Raw genomic sequence first — 18144 nt, 5'->3', positions numbered from 1 at the left:
ACTCTTTCGGACCATTCTTTGTATCGTATTTCAGCACTCTATCTGTAAAATAGCTAATCACTAGTCTGCGAAGATATGTTGGCACGTTCTTCTCGTCGAGAGCTTGCATGATGCAGTCCCAATTAGCGGAATTGAAAGCATTTTTGATGTCCAAGGCAGCCACCAGGCAGTACTTCTTCGTTCCACCCTTCCATCTAGTTCCTGCGATTGCCTCTTTGGCCGTATTAACAACCAGGTTGATCGCGTCCAGGGTTGATCGTCCTTTCCGGAATCCATACTGGTTGTCTGCCAAGAGTGGGTCGACTACTGCATCTATTTGCTGATGGATGATACGCTCAAATATCTTACCCGCCGTATCTAGCATGCAGAGTGGTCGGTAAGATGACGGTTCTTCTGGCGGTTTCTTTCCTTTAGGTAAAAGTACTAACCGTTGCTGTTTCCACTTATGAGGAAAAGTCCCCTCCTTGAGGCATGCGTTGTAAGCGTCTAGAAATAATGTTGGTGCTGCCTTTATGATGGTTTTCAAGGCTATATTAGGGATTCCGTCCAATCCCGGCGCTTTATTATTTCCTACCCGATTACAGGCTTCCAACAATTCTTCTTCAGTGACAGGTGGAATGTCGTCCAGTTCATCTTGCGTTGACTGATAATTGAGACTGTGTTGCTGTGGAAACAGCGCAGTGACGATTTTCTGAAGGAGTTGGGGACACGTAGGTGACGGAATTTGTTGTTTCTTCAGGTGCGTCATGACCACCTTATACGGCCGACCCCACACGTCTTTGTCGACCTCGTATATGAGCTCTTTCCAGCATCTTCCTTTGCTCTCTTTTATGGCCTTATTAAGTTCACGACGAGCTTTTTTGTACTCTGCGATCAGCACTGCAGAGTAAGGTCGTTGATAGCCACGCTGTGATATTCTTCTCTTTCGATGACACTCTTTACGGAGGTTGCTGATATGATCATTTCACCAGTGTACCGCAGGTCTTGAATTCATAACACGTTTGCGAGGCATACTGGCATCACAAGCTTGTGTTACTCGCATCATCAGGGCCTTAGTATGTTCTTCTGCGCATCCAGTCTCTATCGGATCACTATCGAGGGCTGTTAGCAATACTTCTGGGTGGAGAGATTTCACCTTCCAACCGACGGTGTTAAATTGCTTGATAGGCCCCCGGAGGTTCTGGTCGTTTGACGTTTCCCAGAGTATCGCATAATGGTCACTGGCAGTGTAGATGTCCAGTACCTTCCAGTTAGTGTTACCTTTAGCAAGGCTGGTACTGACAAAAGTGACGTCTACAATCGAGCTTGCGTCACCTTTGGTGTCGGTCGGCGTGTCACCACTGTTGAGCAAGACTACATCTAGTGTAGAAAGAGCTTCTAGCAGCTCTCTTCCTCGTGCATTAGTCTGCTTACTGCCCCGGCGTTAAAGTCCCCGGCTATCGCCACTGGATGATGTTGCTTCGCGTCCTCGGTCAGTCGATCCAAGAAGTCAGCCAACTCAGCAATTGAGAGGCTAGGTGGTGCGTAGCAGCTGTAAAAACGGATGCCATCTACTGATGCTGCTACAAAGCCAGCGCTGCCATTGGTAGCTACACTCTGGAAAGGGAGCTTACCACAAGCCCAGATCACAGCTTTCGTGGTGATATCTGTCTCCCAAAGTTGTCCAGCTAAATGTTTATATGGCTCCGATAAAAGCACAACGTCGAGCTTTAATTCCCGTACTGTCTGCATAAGCAGGTCATGCGCAGCTTCGCAGTGATTGATGTTAAGCTGCAGTATCCTCATGTTCGTTTATTTGTCAGCTTCTGGAGTGCTTCTTGGAAGACTGGACATCGGCCAGAACCAGACCGGTGAGCAGTTTCCTGAGAGCCAGGTTTTTTCGCACATAACGCACATTTCACTTTATTTGGGCATTGAGCAGCTTGATGACCTGGTTGCCCACATTTGATGCAAAGCCCAGATCGGTCGACTTCGCTTTTACATTGGGCAGTAGTGTGCCCAAAGTGCCAGCACTTATAGCATCGTAGTGGTGTCTTAATTGCTCTGACACGGCAATTTACCCAGCCAATCCTTATTTTGCCTGTCTTTCCAAGTATCTTCTGCACTATTGCTGCTGGCAATCGTACCGAAGCAGTTTGAGTACCTCTGTAGGCCGGACGAATTTTAATGACATCTTCAGGTATTTCGTAGTCATTTCCAGCTGCCTCTTGTAAGGCCTTCCGGACATCGTCTTTAGTTGTTTCGTCGTCAATGTCCCGGATTTCAAGCTGTTCCTCTGGGCCTTTGTGTGTATGTGTGTGTGTATGTATGTATGTAAACCTCTTATAACTTTTGAACGGCTCGGCCGTTCGGATCGAAATAGGTGGCGATCTAAAGAGTATCCTTGCCATTAAGTTTCGTAAAAATTTGAATCGATTCGGTTCGCTAGATTTTGAGAAATCTCAAAAATAAAATTTTCAAAAAATCGTTTTTTTGGAATAACTTTTAAACAGCTTCACCGATCAATTCCAAAAACTAATCAGCTCTTGAGCTTGAAAAACCACGTCGATTTCCACCAGTCCCATCAAAATCGGTTGATTGGTTCGAGAGCTACCGAAAACGAAAAATTTCGAAAAAAGTGTTTTTTTCACATAACTTCGAGATTTCTTTTCGGATCGTTTTTGACAAAATAAAATAATTATTAGAGCTCAAAAAAACACATCGATCGCCACCAAGAACGTGGAAATTGGTTGATTGGGTCGTGAGTTATCGATGTCGAAAAAATTCGGAAAAAGTGAATTTTTTAAATTTCTCTAAGATTTTCAGTTTGATCAGTTTGTGTTCAAAAGTATATCATAGGTTTTAAAAAACTGCGTGGAATTCTGCCAACCGCATGAAAATTGATTCATTCATTTAGAAATTATTGCAGTTTTAAAATTCAATAAATACTGATTTATTGAACCTCTATCAGACTTTTGACCTCGAAGAGCTCAAAAGCATACAAAAGCTATTTCTTTGAGCTCGGAGAGCTCAAAATAACACACAAATGGTATTTTTGAGCTCGTAGAGCTCAGAAACGTCATAAGTGCAATTTCAAGCGTTTAGGTATGGAATTGGCAGGAAGTTGCAGGGATGGCCTTTAGGGTCAACCGTTTTCCAGATTTTTTTTGTATAGTACCTTGTAATGATCTTAAAAGACCCTGAAATTTTTAGAACTGTGTGTTTTTTTTTTTAAATATGAATTTTTGAATTTCAAAAAAAAATTTTTTCTTGTTTTTTGCAACTTTTAAATAAGTCAAAGTTATGCAGATACATAGTATTGTAATTTTGAGCACTAAAAAATTAAATGCACGACGTGGAAATATTAAATAATAAATTAATTTCAACTTTTTTTTATTTTTTTGGAGTAATCTTAAAGTCAGGCTCAATACATGATATAGTTTCTTATTTTTTTTAACGCATGATATATTTTGTCCGTTTCTTCACTTCAATAACAGTTTTTAACGTCAAATAACTCAAACAGATATAAATTTCCAATAAAAATCATAAATCATGTGATGAGAATATCAATTTTGTTTTGTTTTTTCGAATACTTGTTTACTTAAAAATTTCTGCACATTAATGTTGCTCAATCTCAAATTTCAAATCATTTCCATCTTAAAAAGACGATAAATGGCGTCGAAAAATTTAAATCAAGTCAAAAAACGACGAATAACAATTATATCATGCGTTAAGCCTGACTTGAAGATTACTTCAAAAAAATAAAAAAAAGTTAAAATTATTTTATTATTCAATATTTCCACGTCGTGCATTTAATTTTTTAGTGCTTAAAATTACAATACTATGTATCTGCATAACTTTACCTTATTTAAAAGTTGTAAGAAACAAGAAAAAATTTTTTTTTGAAATTCAAAAATTCATATTTAAAAAAAAACACACAGTTCTAAAAATTTCAGGGTCTTTTAAGATCAGTACAAGTTACTATACAAAAAAAAATTTAAAATTTGACAAATTTGGCATTTTTCAAAATTTTTTTCCAAAATATTTTTTTTTTTAATAGCCCCAAGTGTCCCCTTTCAAACAAACGAAAGGCCATTCCCGTATCTATAATAACGTTCGAGATATTCCAAAAACAAAATTAAAAAACTGAAAAAATAGCGAAATTTTGAATTTGCATATCTTTTGAATAAAATTTTTTAATTTTTTTTCGTCTGGCAGAAGTTCGTTATATGATATAAGAAAATTTCTGATCAAAATTTATCCAAATCAAAAGGGGTCAATTCCAACTGTAGGTCAATTTGACATGGAATGACCCAACTATATTTTACTATTAAGTCGCAATAACAGTAGTAATCCTGTAGCTGCAACAGGACTTTATCCTGTTACTGCAATATGGCTGCCTCCTGTTGCAGCAACAGTTAATTTTTTATGTTGTACTGAGAGACAAGAAAGGCAAAAGTAGAAGGTTTCTATAAACATATGCAATAAAATTTCACTTCCCACCCTTCATATCTTTCAGAATTCGGTAGATTTAGCCGCAACGTAAATACTTGTCATAAGGTAGCAATAGGAAAATTTACCAACTTACTCTTGGACGTTAATAGTATATTACACCCCTTGGGAAGGAAAATAAGAAAAGCCTCAGATCACATGTAATTGTTGGCTGAGGCGAAGACGAGGTCAACAAACAAGTGATCTGAGGTTTTCTTTTTTACTTCCCAAGGGCTGTATAATATTTTTTTGTCCGAGGAAGGAGGAAAGCGGCAACTTTGTTTAGCGCAGTGAGACCAAAGTTGCCACTTTCCGCCCAGAGGGCAAAAAATTTATTTTGTTCATTCATACCACAAATTTAAGGCACATATCGTCACACAATATTGTTGGTAAGTCGTATGATGATGAATTAACTAATTTTTGACAGTTTATATTAACAAATAATTGTATCAAATCTGCATTACTTAATAGGCTAATTAGCATCTGTAACGCGATCTATAATTATGATAACAGGCTCATTAATTTGCTGCGCTACAATCAAACGATTAGTACCAATGTTCTAGCATCGACAGAGCTATTTAACTTTATAATTATCTTTTCACTTGAACATTTATTATCTTTATTATTTTATAGATTAACTTTTCCTGTCCTTACACTTCTTAGTGCTTTTTTAATACTCCTTGTACAATACCCGAGAAAAAATTTTTATATATAATTATATATAAATTAGTTATATGTGATCATATATACAAAATGGCCAAATATAATAATCACATATAATGATATGACATTATTCGGTTTTACAATAAAAAAAAAGTGCGTGGATAGTAACGATTGTTAAATCGTAGTCTACGACTTAACTTTTAATATTTTTGCTTTTATATCGTTACATTTAAAAATTTTCTATTTGCGGTCAAATTTTGACGTTATATTATTGCAAAATTAGTAAATTTTTTTTTTACCGTGTAAAGCATGATTATATATGATTTTATATAGCTTCATATATAATTATATATGATTATACAGTGTCCCAGAAGTAACGGACGCCATTGTAGCATCTGATAAACAAAATAATTCTGAGACGAAAAGTCCTTAGCCATTTTTTAATCAGACGCATAGATAATTAATTATTAATTAAAATAACATCTTTTTATGCGTTAAAGAGAGAGCACTAGTGTCAAGTCAAGTGCGTTCCAACGAATACGCTTGCGCGTGTGAATGTGTAAGTAAATATGTGTGACTACGTAGCTATAGAAACTAGTTAGTCATACAGTTAGTTGTGTCTTTATTTGGCACATACTTCACTGGACACTGGCGCTCTCTCTCTCTAACAAATAAAGAGACGTTATTTTTAATTAATAATTAATTATCTATGCGGTTAATTGAAAAATGGCTAAGGACTTTTCGTCTCAGAATTATTTTTTTCATCAGATGCTACAATGGCGTCCGTGACTTTTGGGACACCCTGTTTATGGAATTATATATGAGATTAGATATAATCACATATAGTTATATATAATTATATATTATTATATATAAAAAATTTTTCTTAGAATTTGTATTCTTACACTGAAAAAAAAGTTTTCTGCTCTGAACGATATGATGTTGCTACTGTCACGATACACATGCACATTGCTATCTAGAGGATAGTGGGGTCAGGATAACTGTTTACTAACGGTAGCAATAGTATCGTGAATGGAATACGAATGGATCGTGACAGTCGCTATCTAAAATGCTACTCGTAGCTATACAGATTGTATCCGTAACGATACACTCGTTGCAATACAGTAGATAGTGCCGAGCAGAAAACTTTTTTTTCAGTGTTAAGTATAGATTTATAAAAATTTTCATTTGCTATGTACATTATTGTATCTAGTGTCATTCGCTCTCGTGGCAGTTGGGTCTTTCCAAATAAATAAAGAAGATATTGTCGAATACATATGTGGCTATTAATACCTGATATACTCAGGTATAATGAGAAATAGTAATTACAACGCTTGAAAACTGAATTTTCGCAGAAAGTATATATGTTGTATGGCAAGATATTTTTTTGCTCGTTTTTTTAATCTAATATAAAAACTAGAAAACAAATTTTTTCTACTGACATACCATAATTTTCATTCACAAAAAATTCAAGTGAATTTCAAAAATTGTGATCACTTAATATTTTGCAAATTTAGGAATTCTTGTAGAATTGAAGGCTAAAGATAACATTGTCATTTTGTATTTAGCAATATTTTAACAATAAATAACTCTCCAATCGTCGTTACAAATAGAAAATAAAGCCAAATAAATAGAACGAAATCCATTTTTTAACCGCTCACTAAAGTTAAAATGATTTTGTCCATCAAAAATAGTTTTGTTTATTCTAAATCGCCAAATAACTATATGAACAAGTTGGTACCTAAAGAATAGGTCACCGTTTTTTAATTTTTTCGCATAGATTAAAGGTAAAGTATTGTTTTATAAGAATATTTTTGTATAGGATCTGTAGACATGCAACGATTGGCTATAGATATTTAGGTATAAGGTTGTTTTCCAAACAATTCGACTATAGCTGAAACGGAAGAAGTAAAGTTTTCAAAGTTACGTCGTAGGAATATCAAGTATAATGTAGTTTAATTTCTACGAAAGATACTTTAAAACAAGAAAAGAAAAAAATATGAAAAGTCTATGTTTACTTACCCAGGTGGACTAGACGGTAATATCACTTGATGAATTTTCCAAGTGGCTACACTTACACTGTGTTCATCAGCCGCATAACATCTCCAAAGAGCTTGAATAAGAGTAGCAGCCGGTTGTCGTCGTCTGATCATATGCTTCTGACGCTGCTGCTGTTGTACTTTAAGAGCAAAACCCGAGCCAAGAATGCCCTAATAAAAAATCAACACAATAGCTTCATTGATTAAATTTCCGATATTCTCAATCTTATTGTAAAAAAACAGGACTAAAAAAGGAAACAAACTTACAGCAGGTAATGCAAAAAATGAAATCCCTAATAGTGCACAAAAAGATGCTATAATTTTTCCTTGCCAAGTTTTGGGGACTGCATCGCCATAGCCAACAGTGCATAATGTAATCTGCAAATTAATGTCAATAGATTTAGTATGAAAAATAAGAATAATACTTAATTTTTTTTTTACAATAATCATAATATGAGCGTCACAATAATCATAATATGAGCGTCACATTAAAGGACGCATATATGTACGTAGTCGGAGAGAAAAAGATAAAGATATAAAGGAAAACTATACTTTTACACTATAGAAATGTTATTTTCATGTGCGCATGCGTTGTATTTTAGACTGTAGGTACACTGCTCTTAAATATTATTATTATTATGTATTTTATAACCTCGTGTTTGTTTATACTGTTTTATTCATTCAGATATTTTTATAGTAACTAGTGGTAAATATTTATTGTTCGTTGACAGTTAATAAGAAATCTTTGTTGATCAAGCAGTTGTTCGCAGTAAGTAATACTTTATTTATTTTTTTTTTCATTAATACTTATTATTAAATTTGAAATAAATGTATATCAAGTAAGGTATACATTATTTAACTGATGTAATGTTAATAATATATTTATTTTTTTATATTTAATTGAATAATTAATTTTTTTAATAATTACATTTTTCTTTTTATTTTGATCACATGAATATTCGCAAAGTACCATGTATAACCTACATTCTCTATATTGCATTCTATATAATATTTATACTATCACTGTTGCCTGTCATTAATTAAGTTCATTATCTATTTTTATTGTTATTAAATTTTTTTGTTACATAAAACATGTCGACAACTAAATACGGAACCACAATAGATGCCATTTTTACACGTTATTTAGAAAATATTTAAACAAGAACTTATGTTTCATATTTAAGTTACCATAAGGCTTTAGTGACAACCATACCATTACAAATACCATCAGATAATGTTGTACATATTGAAGAAATAAATTGAAAGAGTATGTGATATAACTAGTGTAAATTTTTCTCATTTAATCCTTTCAATACTATATATGCATAAATCCTTTATGTTCCTGTCTTTGAAATCTATTAACTGTTAATTAGTAAATTTTAAATTGAGTTTGCCAAAGAAGTTTCACTTCTAACATGTGTACTCTGTACACACGCTCTTTTTTTTTATTTTATTTTTCAACAGAATCTCAGAAACTAATATAAATAGTATTTTAGTTTGTTTAAATAAAAAGAAAATTAGCAAAAATTTAAGTTTAGAAAATTTCTTAACTCTGACCAGTTGAAAGTAGACGGAGAGAAAAATATTGTCAAAATAACTATCCAACGTAACATCGAATGCCGTTTCCTTAAAATAATAATCTGGCTAAGGTAAAAGCCCCAATAGATGATCACGTACCAGTATATGATCACTCCATGTATTTGTATATCTATATTCACAAATATAGGTATACAAATACATGAAGTGATCATATACTGGTACATGATCATCTATTGGGGCTTTTACCTTATCTGATTTTAAGATTAGTTAGTTTAACTCAAACATACTGTGAAGAAGGTAGTAGAAGCGAAGAGGCGGATAGGTGTCGCGAGCAGTGAAAACTAGCACCGTGGAACTCACCAACGCAACGAGCGATTCAGCGACGGACGCGAGCTACCACTACCGCGATCGCGTCTGATTGCCCATGTCACGGCGATTTAATTATTTGGAATGTTATTATTATTATGAGCTTTATTATCATCATATTATTATTCCTAGATTATTATTATTATTATTATTCCTAGATTATTATTATTATTATTATTATTATTATTATTATTATTATTATTATTATTATTATTATTATTATTATTATTATGTTATTAAATGCTCAGGGGGGTTGTCCCCGAAGTCCGACTCTCCGAGGGCCCAGCCTGAGCTCCATCCATTACTGCTGGACCACTCCGCACAACAAGGCGGTTAGCGGCCACAGCAGGCCAAAGTCATTTCCCTAAGTAGACGGAGGGAACCTAATATTACAGCCTTCTGCATCCTGACAGCCAAGAACTCAGATTTTGACGTGCAAGCTGGAACTTTGGCAAGTGAGGATACAAAAGACTGTTTCATCCCTCCAAGGACGCCAACGATTAGGACGACTAGTTTGACACGGTAACCTGGGTAAAGTTTGCCAATTTCAAATAGGAGATCCTGATATATTTTTCTTTTGTGCTCTTCTTTGGCTGAGATGTTGTGTTCAGCCGGGGCCGAGAACTCAATGACATAAATGTCACGAGTGGCCTTGTCGAAGAGCACAATATCGGGTTTATTGTGATCGATCCGCCGGGTTGTTGCAAATGGCATGTTCCAGTAAATTTTGCAACTGTCATTCTCAACAACCTGGGGAATATCTCCTGGTAGATAAGGCAGCACTGGTGTCATATCAATACCGTAGTAATGACGAAGATAGTAGTACAGTACTCTCAGGGCAGCGTTGTGACGTTGGATATATGCACCTCTCGCCAGCACAGGACATGCCGACAAAAGGTGCATGAGCGTCTCCGGGTGTTGTTTACACATCCTACATTTCGTGTCCAGAAGCTGCACCTGGAGCACCTTGCTACGGTATTCTAAAGTGTTAATGACACCATCTTGGCAGGCAAATATGAACCCTTCAGTCTCGGACATTATTATTATTATTATGGAATGCATTCGGCGTACAATGCAGCTCTGGCGAACGCGTTTCCATATAGGAAATGGAAACGCATTGCACGTAACCGGAGTTGTAGAGTACAAACGAGGGGTCTTCCAAGGCGATTCCTTGAGCCCTCTGCTGTTTTGCATCTCACTGCTGCCTATATCTGTTGCTCTCCGTAAAACCCATGGGTACTCTGTGGGGCCTCCGGGTGATCGAAAATACTCGATCACCCATCTGCTTTACATGGATGATCTGAAGTTATTATTATTATTATTATTATTATTATTATTATTATTATTATTATTATTATTATTATTATTATTATTATTATTATTATTATTATTATTATTATTATTATAGAAGAAGAATTGCTTTTTACTTGTAAGGTAAAGTACCCAGTAGTTGAACAGGTTTCAAAGTAAAACGTATTTGACCCTACTTTTAATATATAAATATGTAATTATTAGTTCAAATTGGTGGTTTTCATGAAAATATAAACAATTTTGAATTGATTGAAGTGCAAAATAACGCAAATCATTGAATATTTATAATTTGACAACGTTTTTAAGATAAACTATGAAAGGAGTAGTAGTTGAACAATCAATCCACAGATTCGGTAGGATCTGGCGCCAAGTTCCGTTCAAATCTGCTGTAAACGGAGCGCCAGACTACCGACTATGTTTACTGTAAGCAGAATGGTATTTTGAGGTTGCAAAATTTTATTTAATTCTACCGTACTTTTTTTTCCTAAATTGTATATTATAACAGTAATTCATACTTTATTTGACTGTTATTAATTAATTATATTCACTTATAACAATTAATCTAATTGAAATTATTAAATTTAATCAGCACAAACTATAGCAACGCAAAAATTTCGATCCTGACTTTTTTTCGATGGGCAAAGTGATCTGCCACAGACTAAATAATTTGAGAATGCATAGTAATCCTTCATTAGATGGGAAACTACAGTTAAAAAAAGATATTTCACAGCTTGCATCTATATCCGCCAGGGTGCGCTGGAATTATTTTTACATAAACTGTAGTTTCAAGGGGACAGTTTGCTATAAAAAATGCAACCAACGCGAGATTTAAGTTGATACCAATTTTTATTATAATGACAAAAAATACTAAAATCCGAACAAAAACAGTTTCACTGTTTGTGTTATGAATTTAAAAATTAAGAAAAAAATTTTGGAACGTACTTGGTGTGCGTCATTGTGTATTTCAATTTTTTTTAAGTCCTAGTAAATAGATTTTATGAATTTCATTAAAAGTAAAATATTTTGCAACCGCGCACACTAAATACGTTCCAAATTTTTTTTTAATTTTTAAATTTGTAACAAAATTTTTTTTTATTTTCGAAAATCATAAAAAATCATATCGGTTACTTGGATTTTTTAATTTTTTTATTTTATATATTTTTGTAAAGAAAAAAACAAATTTTTTTTTCTTAATAATCTTATGAACGTGGACTTGGCGCGATTTTTTGCAGTGAAACTGTTTTTGTTCGGATTCTGACAAGCCGCAGTAGTTGAACACTCTGGGATCAGTAGTTGAACTAATAAAATATATGGCAATAGGCACACCTAAAACTTTTAACGTTTTATTGAAATATTCAAAGATTTATAATATATTATTGAATAATACTAAAAATAATACTATAAATATTTAATATGTTCATTTAAAAATGAGAAATATTTGTATTTAATTTATTAATTACATTTTTTATGAATGACAAAGTAAATTTTCAATTATAAATCAAAAAAACTCAATTTAAAACGTTCAATAATTTTTAACTATACTAATTTTTAGTTATAAAACTAATTTAATTTGCAGTAATTAATCCAAATCACAATACTGATCACTACCCGGAAAAAAATGATCAGGACTGATCAGACCTGTTCATATCTGATCAGGCCTGAAATCCGACCTGATCAGACCTGTTCATGTATGATCAGGCCTGATCAGACCTGTCCATGCCTGTTCATGTCTGAACCGTTAAATACACTCAGACCTGATCAGACCTGTCAATGCCTGTTCATGTCTGGTGTTAAATACGCTCAGACCTGATCAAGCCTGTTCATGCCTGCTCATGACTGTTCATGCCTGTTCATGTATGAAGCATTAAATACGCTCAGACCTGATCAAGCCTGTCCATGTCTGAACCGTTAAATACGCTCAGACCTGATCAGACCTGTCCATGCCTGTTCATGTCTGCTCATGTCTGGTGTTGAATACGCTCAGACCTGATCAAGCCTGTTCATGCCTGTTCATGTCTGAAGCATTATATATGCTCAGACCTGATCAGACCTGTCCATGCCTGTTCATGTCTGAAGCGTTAAATACGCTCAGACCTGATCAGACCTGTCCATATCTGATCATGTCTGATCTAGCCTAAAATAGATAAGGATTAAAACTCCATATATCAGCTGACAAGAACTGTTCATGAATGATTTGCCCTCTTAAATGATATTTTAAGTCTGGAAGAAAAATTTTATTGAACTATAGACTGCAGTTCTATTTTTAAAATTAATTTGTTCCGTATAACGTATCAGTTTCTATCCCCTTATAAATTTTAAACGTACAAATTTTTTGATCAAAAATTTCGACTTATATAAGTATGAACTTTTTAATTTTCCATGCCAAAACGATGATTTTTAACGATGAATTTTGACGCAATGACATAAAATTTTTTACTGTGTTCCATTGAATACGCGAAAAATAAGATTATTTAGTAAAAGTTTGAGTTTGATAGCGTGAAAATACCAAAATATATCAGTTGATATCGATAGGTGATAATAAGTCCTTTCAAGGTGTCTGTTATTATATTAAGCTACGCCTTGATCCATTGCAGTAGTGTCAAAGGCTGCTAAATTGTAGAACACACAAATAATTCTTCATTTCCAATACGTTTTAATTAAAAAAACTTCAATTTTAAAAGAAAACAATAAAATTATAATTACGGAATAAACCTTGAAGAAATTTTTTTTTTACTTTACATAGAACCGTATGTTAATGGAGCGGAAAAAATACATAGCCGTTCCAAATAAATCACTCTAATATACACAGTAAAAAATTTTGCGTCATTGAGTCAAAAATCTTAGTGTTAAAAATTTTTGTGTTAAATATTTAACACTTTTATGTGTAAATTTAACATTTATTCTGTTAAATCAACACAAAAAGTGTTAAATATTTAACATAAAAATTTTTAACACAAAATTTTTTAACGCAATGACGCGAAATTTTTTACTGTGTAAAATTAATTATTAATAATTAATAAATTAAGTATAGAACTCCGTTAACTATAAGGATAAGTTATGTATAAAATTTAAATTACTTAAAGTAGTTTGAAAGGTATGCTAGAGTTAAGATAAGTCATTGGGTCAACAGGTAAAGTATAAGTCTGAAGAGCGCAACGTACATGGTTCAAATCCCCGTCGGCACCAATCTTTTTTTTTTTATGGACCTGATCGAGTCAGACATGAACAGATTTGATCAGACATGAACATGCCTGCCCAGGTCTGATCAGACCCGGTCATTTTTCATATCTGATCAGACCTGAAGATTTATGCCTGTTCATATCTGATCAGATCTGATCATTTTTTCCCGGGTAGTCTATAAACCTATCAGAGGTTAGAGTGCTGTTAAAATTATACGGTCCCAGCTTGTTCAAGTTCTGGGTACCACTTTGAAAATTGGGAGGTATAGTTGAACGCTAAAATTTAATATAAAAATTATAGTTTATGTCTTTGCAAAAAATGTGTATTATTTAGAAAAGACTATTCCATTGGGTGGTACAATTTTTTTCACTTAAAATAATGATATACCGTTTTTTTTTTTACTGATTGTTCGGTTTACGGTTTAGTACCTTTTTCATGAAAAAAATAGCATCTATCGGCGATTCTTGACATGTTGACTTTAAAGTTAACAAAAATGTAATTGTTTTGATTTATAATTGAAAAAACTTACCAAAATCAATTACTGTATCATTGAATAATTATAACATGCGCATATGACTCATAATATATATGGGTCATTCCACCAAATAAGAACATTTTTACGGGGCGACCCTCGCGGATTATGTTTAAAATTTATGGAGGTGTTCTCTATAATAAGAAATAAATTCCCTACAAGTTTCAGCCCTTAATATGAAGCGGTTCTGGAGTTACGATTTTTTGAAATTTTGAAGAAAAATTTTTCTTAACTTTTTTATTAATTTTTCTGATGAGGAAAACTTTTTTATTAAAATCCACTAAAAATCTTATCTTGTGGGAAAAATTCTCAGCTTTTGAATGAAAATATCCATTTTATCATAAACACATCAGAAGACCCTTTGAAATCTAATTAAAGTGGAAAAATTGATTTTTCTCGGTGTACGGTGCAAGGTACATCCAATTTGATTTTTTTTTCTGAAAGATCAGAGTTTTTTACATAAAATATATGGTTTTCACGATGTGCATATTTTTTTTTCAATCAAAATTAAATTAAACGTTATATCCGCTAAGTGTTATACGATTATTCGGGATAGTAAAATAATTTTCTGTTAAATATTTAAAATTTCAAACTGCTCGTTAAAAAATTGAGTTTATACGATGCAGATGGCGCTCACAACTACGATTCCATTTTCTTATTTAAGATATAATTTTCCAAAATTTTCAAGAAATACTGATTGGATTATGGAAACTTAACCAATTTATAAAAATTTATTGAATAAATTGATTTGTAATAATCTAACGGAATCGTGCTTCTTCAGAAGTTGTAATAGATGTCCAAACAATGAAGAAATCATTAATTACTTTCATGCATCGTTTAAAGAATTTGATGTAAATGAAATCTAATTTAAAATGTGGACATCAACCGATCGATGTACCATTGTAAACGTTATTTCGGATTCCGATGACTTATTGATACCTTAGCGACGCAACTTGAGAAACTTTTAAAACATGATTTTATAGTAAAAATACGAAGTCGGTTTTTCCTTAATGCGAAATTAAATTTGAAGAGTGGTGAATTAGCGGTAGTTTTTAACTTGGTAGAAAATTGCGTTTGTTGTGCACCCTGTTTAAAATTTCCAATAGGATCCCATCAAAAGCGACAAAAGCCACTTAGAAACCCATAAATTTTATTGGTTTCTAAGTGGCTTTTGTCGCTTTTGATTGGATCTTATTGGAGCTTTTCAACAGGGCAGGAAGCTGCTCAAGGCTATCATGGGAATAATGACCAAGCTACTATATTTCAAATGGTGGTTTACTAAAACGAAAATGATACTATTAAGCATTTAGGCTTAGTTAGTATCTCAGATTGCCTTAAACTTAACACAGTTTTGATTTATTTATTTCAAAAACAATTGATTTCTTTTTTAAGAGAAAAATTTGCTGTTATTGAAAGTATTTTTTACTTCTCAGATGGAGCACCTCAGCAATTTAGAAATAAAAAACATTTACTAATTTATGTTATCATTATGCTGACTTTAGAATCATCGTTGACTGGTATTTTTTTGCGACTGCCCATGGAAAAGGACCATGCGATGGGCTTGCAGGTCCAGTAAAACGACATGCTGCTAGAGCTTCATTACAAATGGAAAATAAAAAACATATACTGACACCATAAGATTTGCATTCCTGGGCAATCAAGAATTTTACAGGCGTTGATTTTACTTTCATAACGAATGATGATTATTTAGACAAAAAAAATGTGTTAGACGTACGATATTCTTTATCAAAAACGGTAAAGGGTACACAGACATTGCACACTTTTACCGATAAATGATGAAATTGGATATGCTCTTATTAAAACTGTATCAACATCTGAAAAAAGTTCAAAAATAAAAGTATTTTAATTATAAAGATTTTACGTTTAATTTAATTGTGATTCAATAAAAAATATGCACATCGTGAAAACCATATATTTTGTGTAAAAAACTCTGATCTTTCAGAAAAAAAAGTCAAATTGGATGTACCTTGCACCACACACCGAGAAAAATCAATTTTTCCACTTTAATTGGATTTCAAAGGGTCTTCTGATGTGTTTATAATAAAATGGATATTTTCATTCAAAAGCTGAGCATTTTTCCCACAAGATAAGATTTTTAGTGGATTTTAATAAAAAAGTTTTCTTCATCAGAAAAATTAATAAAAAAGTTAAAAAAAATTTTTTTTCAAAATTTCGAAAAATCATAACTCCAGAACCGCTGCATATTAAGGGCTGAAACTTGTAGGGAATTTATTTCTTATTATAGAGAACACCTTCATAAATTTTAAACATAATCCGCGAGGGTCGCCCCGTAAAAATGCTCTTATTTAGTAGAATGACCCATATACAGATTTTGTATTACAACAATTCTAAAAGTCTGTTCAACTACTAGTCCCATTTTTAGAAGTGTTCAAGTACTGGGTACTTTACCTTACACCTTTCTCGGTTTTTACAAGGCTGATCTCCCTCTTTCTCCTAGCATTTACGCTTTACTTGCTCTTCTTCATATTGGACCTCAGCAAGTCCCACCCGACACTTCTTCTACTTTATATTGCGGCTGTGGACCGACTTGTGCTTTCTGTAACGCATTTGCTCTGAACCTCACCTCTCAGGCTGTTGGAACAGTAACATGGGAAAACCACAGAGAAAACCCATGATAGTATAGTCGAAGCTGGGCTAAGTCTACAGTGATTGATAAAAAACTCTTCTTTATCGACCACTGGGGTATTAGGCCCCTCTCTTAGTGTGCAGAGATCCCTCGCGCTAACCAACGCAGACTAGAGTGGTCACCTATGCAAGTTGTTGCTTAAATGGGTGATCGCCCAAGTCAGACGTATGCCGCCCGGCTATCTCTGCCACTTTCAGAGGCTAGCAACGTAACGCACATATTTTTATTTATAACCACTGAAAAATATTGGTGCGTGCCGAAATCGAACCCGGGTCCCACTCTTTCGAAAAGCGGGCACCAAGCCGACTAGGCTATTGCCAGCCTTAATTATTATTATTATATTATTTTTACGATAGAAATTATTGTAAGTTATGATTAGTATAAAGTGTGTGAAAATTATTCTAAATCCCAAGCGAAATTAGTGAGGAAAAGAAAAATAATTTTTAAATAAATTAAAATACTTAGAAGTTGGCCGACCAAATGGAAAGAAAATGAAAGAATATCGATTGAGACAAAATAATTCCGAGCGATGTAAATAAAATGTGTGTGTGTGTGTGTGTGTGTGTGTGTTTTTTCTCCCTTAGGGGGGGGGGGAATCCTTTTTACGGATTCTAGGCATAGTTGTTTGGCCTGGATATGTGGCGACTCGACGCAGCGTCATACTAAAACTCGACACTAACGCCCCTACCCACTAAATCCTAAACCCATTTTCCTTATTTCCTCTAATCCCTCATGGAAACCGCCGTCAGGCATTACTTCGTGAAGGGAGGATCTAGCTACTGCTCTTCCTTCTGGTGGCTAAGGTGTTAACTACCTTCCTTCTATCTTCTGCTATTTGCTCTTCTTCTTTCGGTGGAACGCAAGTCTTTAAGGACTTCTGTTGCAAACGTGTTGGTAGCGTTCCAGGCAGCTTCTGATGACAACATTGCTTCTACTAGTGAATCTGGTTGCATTCTCTGGTTCAGGATCCTCTCCAGTTCTTTACGCTGTGGATCGAAACGAGGATATACAAAGAAGACGTGCTCCACGTCTTCAGCAGCTCCTGGGCAGGACGGGCACTCCGAAGAGTCATCGTGCTTAAAGCGGTGTAGATACTCTCGAAAACACCCATGTCCTGACAACATCTGCGTAAGATAGTAATTGACCTCACCGTGATTCCGGTTAAGCCAAATGTCGATCCGAGGTATGAGACGGTGCGTCCACCTACCCTTCTCTGCAGCATCCCATTGTAGTTGCCATCGGCCTATGCTCTTCTGCCGTTCTTCAATTCTAAGTTCTTCAGGGCTCAGTGCAGTTGACCTTTTTCGTTGGTAAAGGGCCCGTCTTTCCTCTGCTAGAACTCTAAGAGGTAGGGTTCCAGCAATGACGCACACTGC

The 18144-nt window shown here is 34.2% G+C and overlaps 1 protein-coding gene and 1 long non-coding RNA gene across 2 annotated transcripts in view; one reads left to right on the top strand and one right to left on the bottom strand.

Annotated features, from left to right (window-relative positions):
- The window catches only part of LOC123272578 (potassium voltage-gated channel subfamily KQT member 4-like), a gene marked incomplete in the record, with an annotated part of 125672 nt that overhangs the window by 51535 nt on the left and 55993 nt on the right, over positions 1-18144 (bottom strand). The window contains 2 exon segments of the mRNA XM_044739470.1: positions 7156-7343; positions 7440-7550. Coding sequence (XP_044595405.1) covers positions 7156-7343; positions 7440-7550 — 299 coding nt within the window.
- LOC123272619 lies at positions 13746-16610 on the top strand. The gene is made up of 2 exons (XR_006511108.1): positions 13746-14160; positions 16451-16610. It is a non-coding gene; the product is annotated as an uncharacterized LOC123272619 (long non-coding RNA).

The sequence above is a fragment of the Cotesia glomerata genome, linkage group LG10 (assembly GCF_020080835.1).
Source record: "Cotesia glomerata isolate CgM1 linkage group LG10, MPM_Cglom_v2.3, whole genome shotgun sequence".
In the NCBI taxonomy this organism is placed as follows: domain Eukaryota; kingdom Metazoa; phylum Arthropoda; class Insecta; order Hymenoptera; family Braconidae; genus Cotesia; species Cotesia glomerata.
The sequence above is the reverse complement of the archived record's forward strand: the minus strand, read 5'-3'. Positions and strand labels throughout refer to the sequence as shown.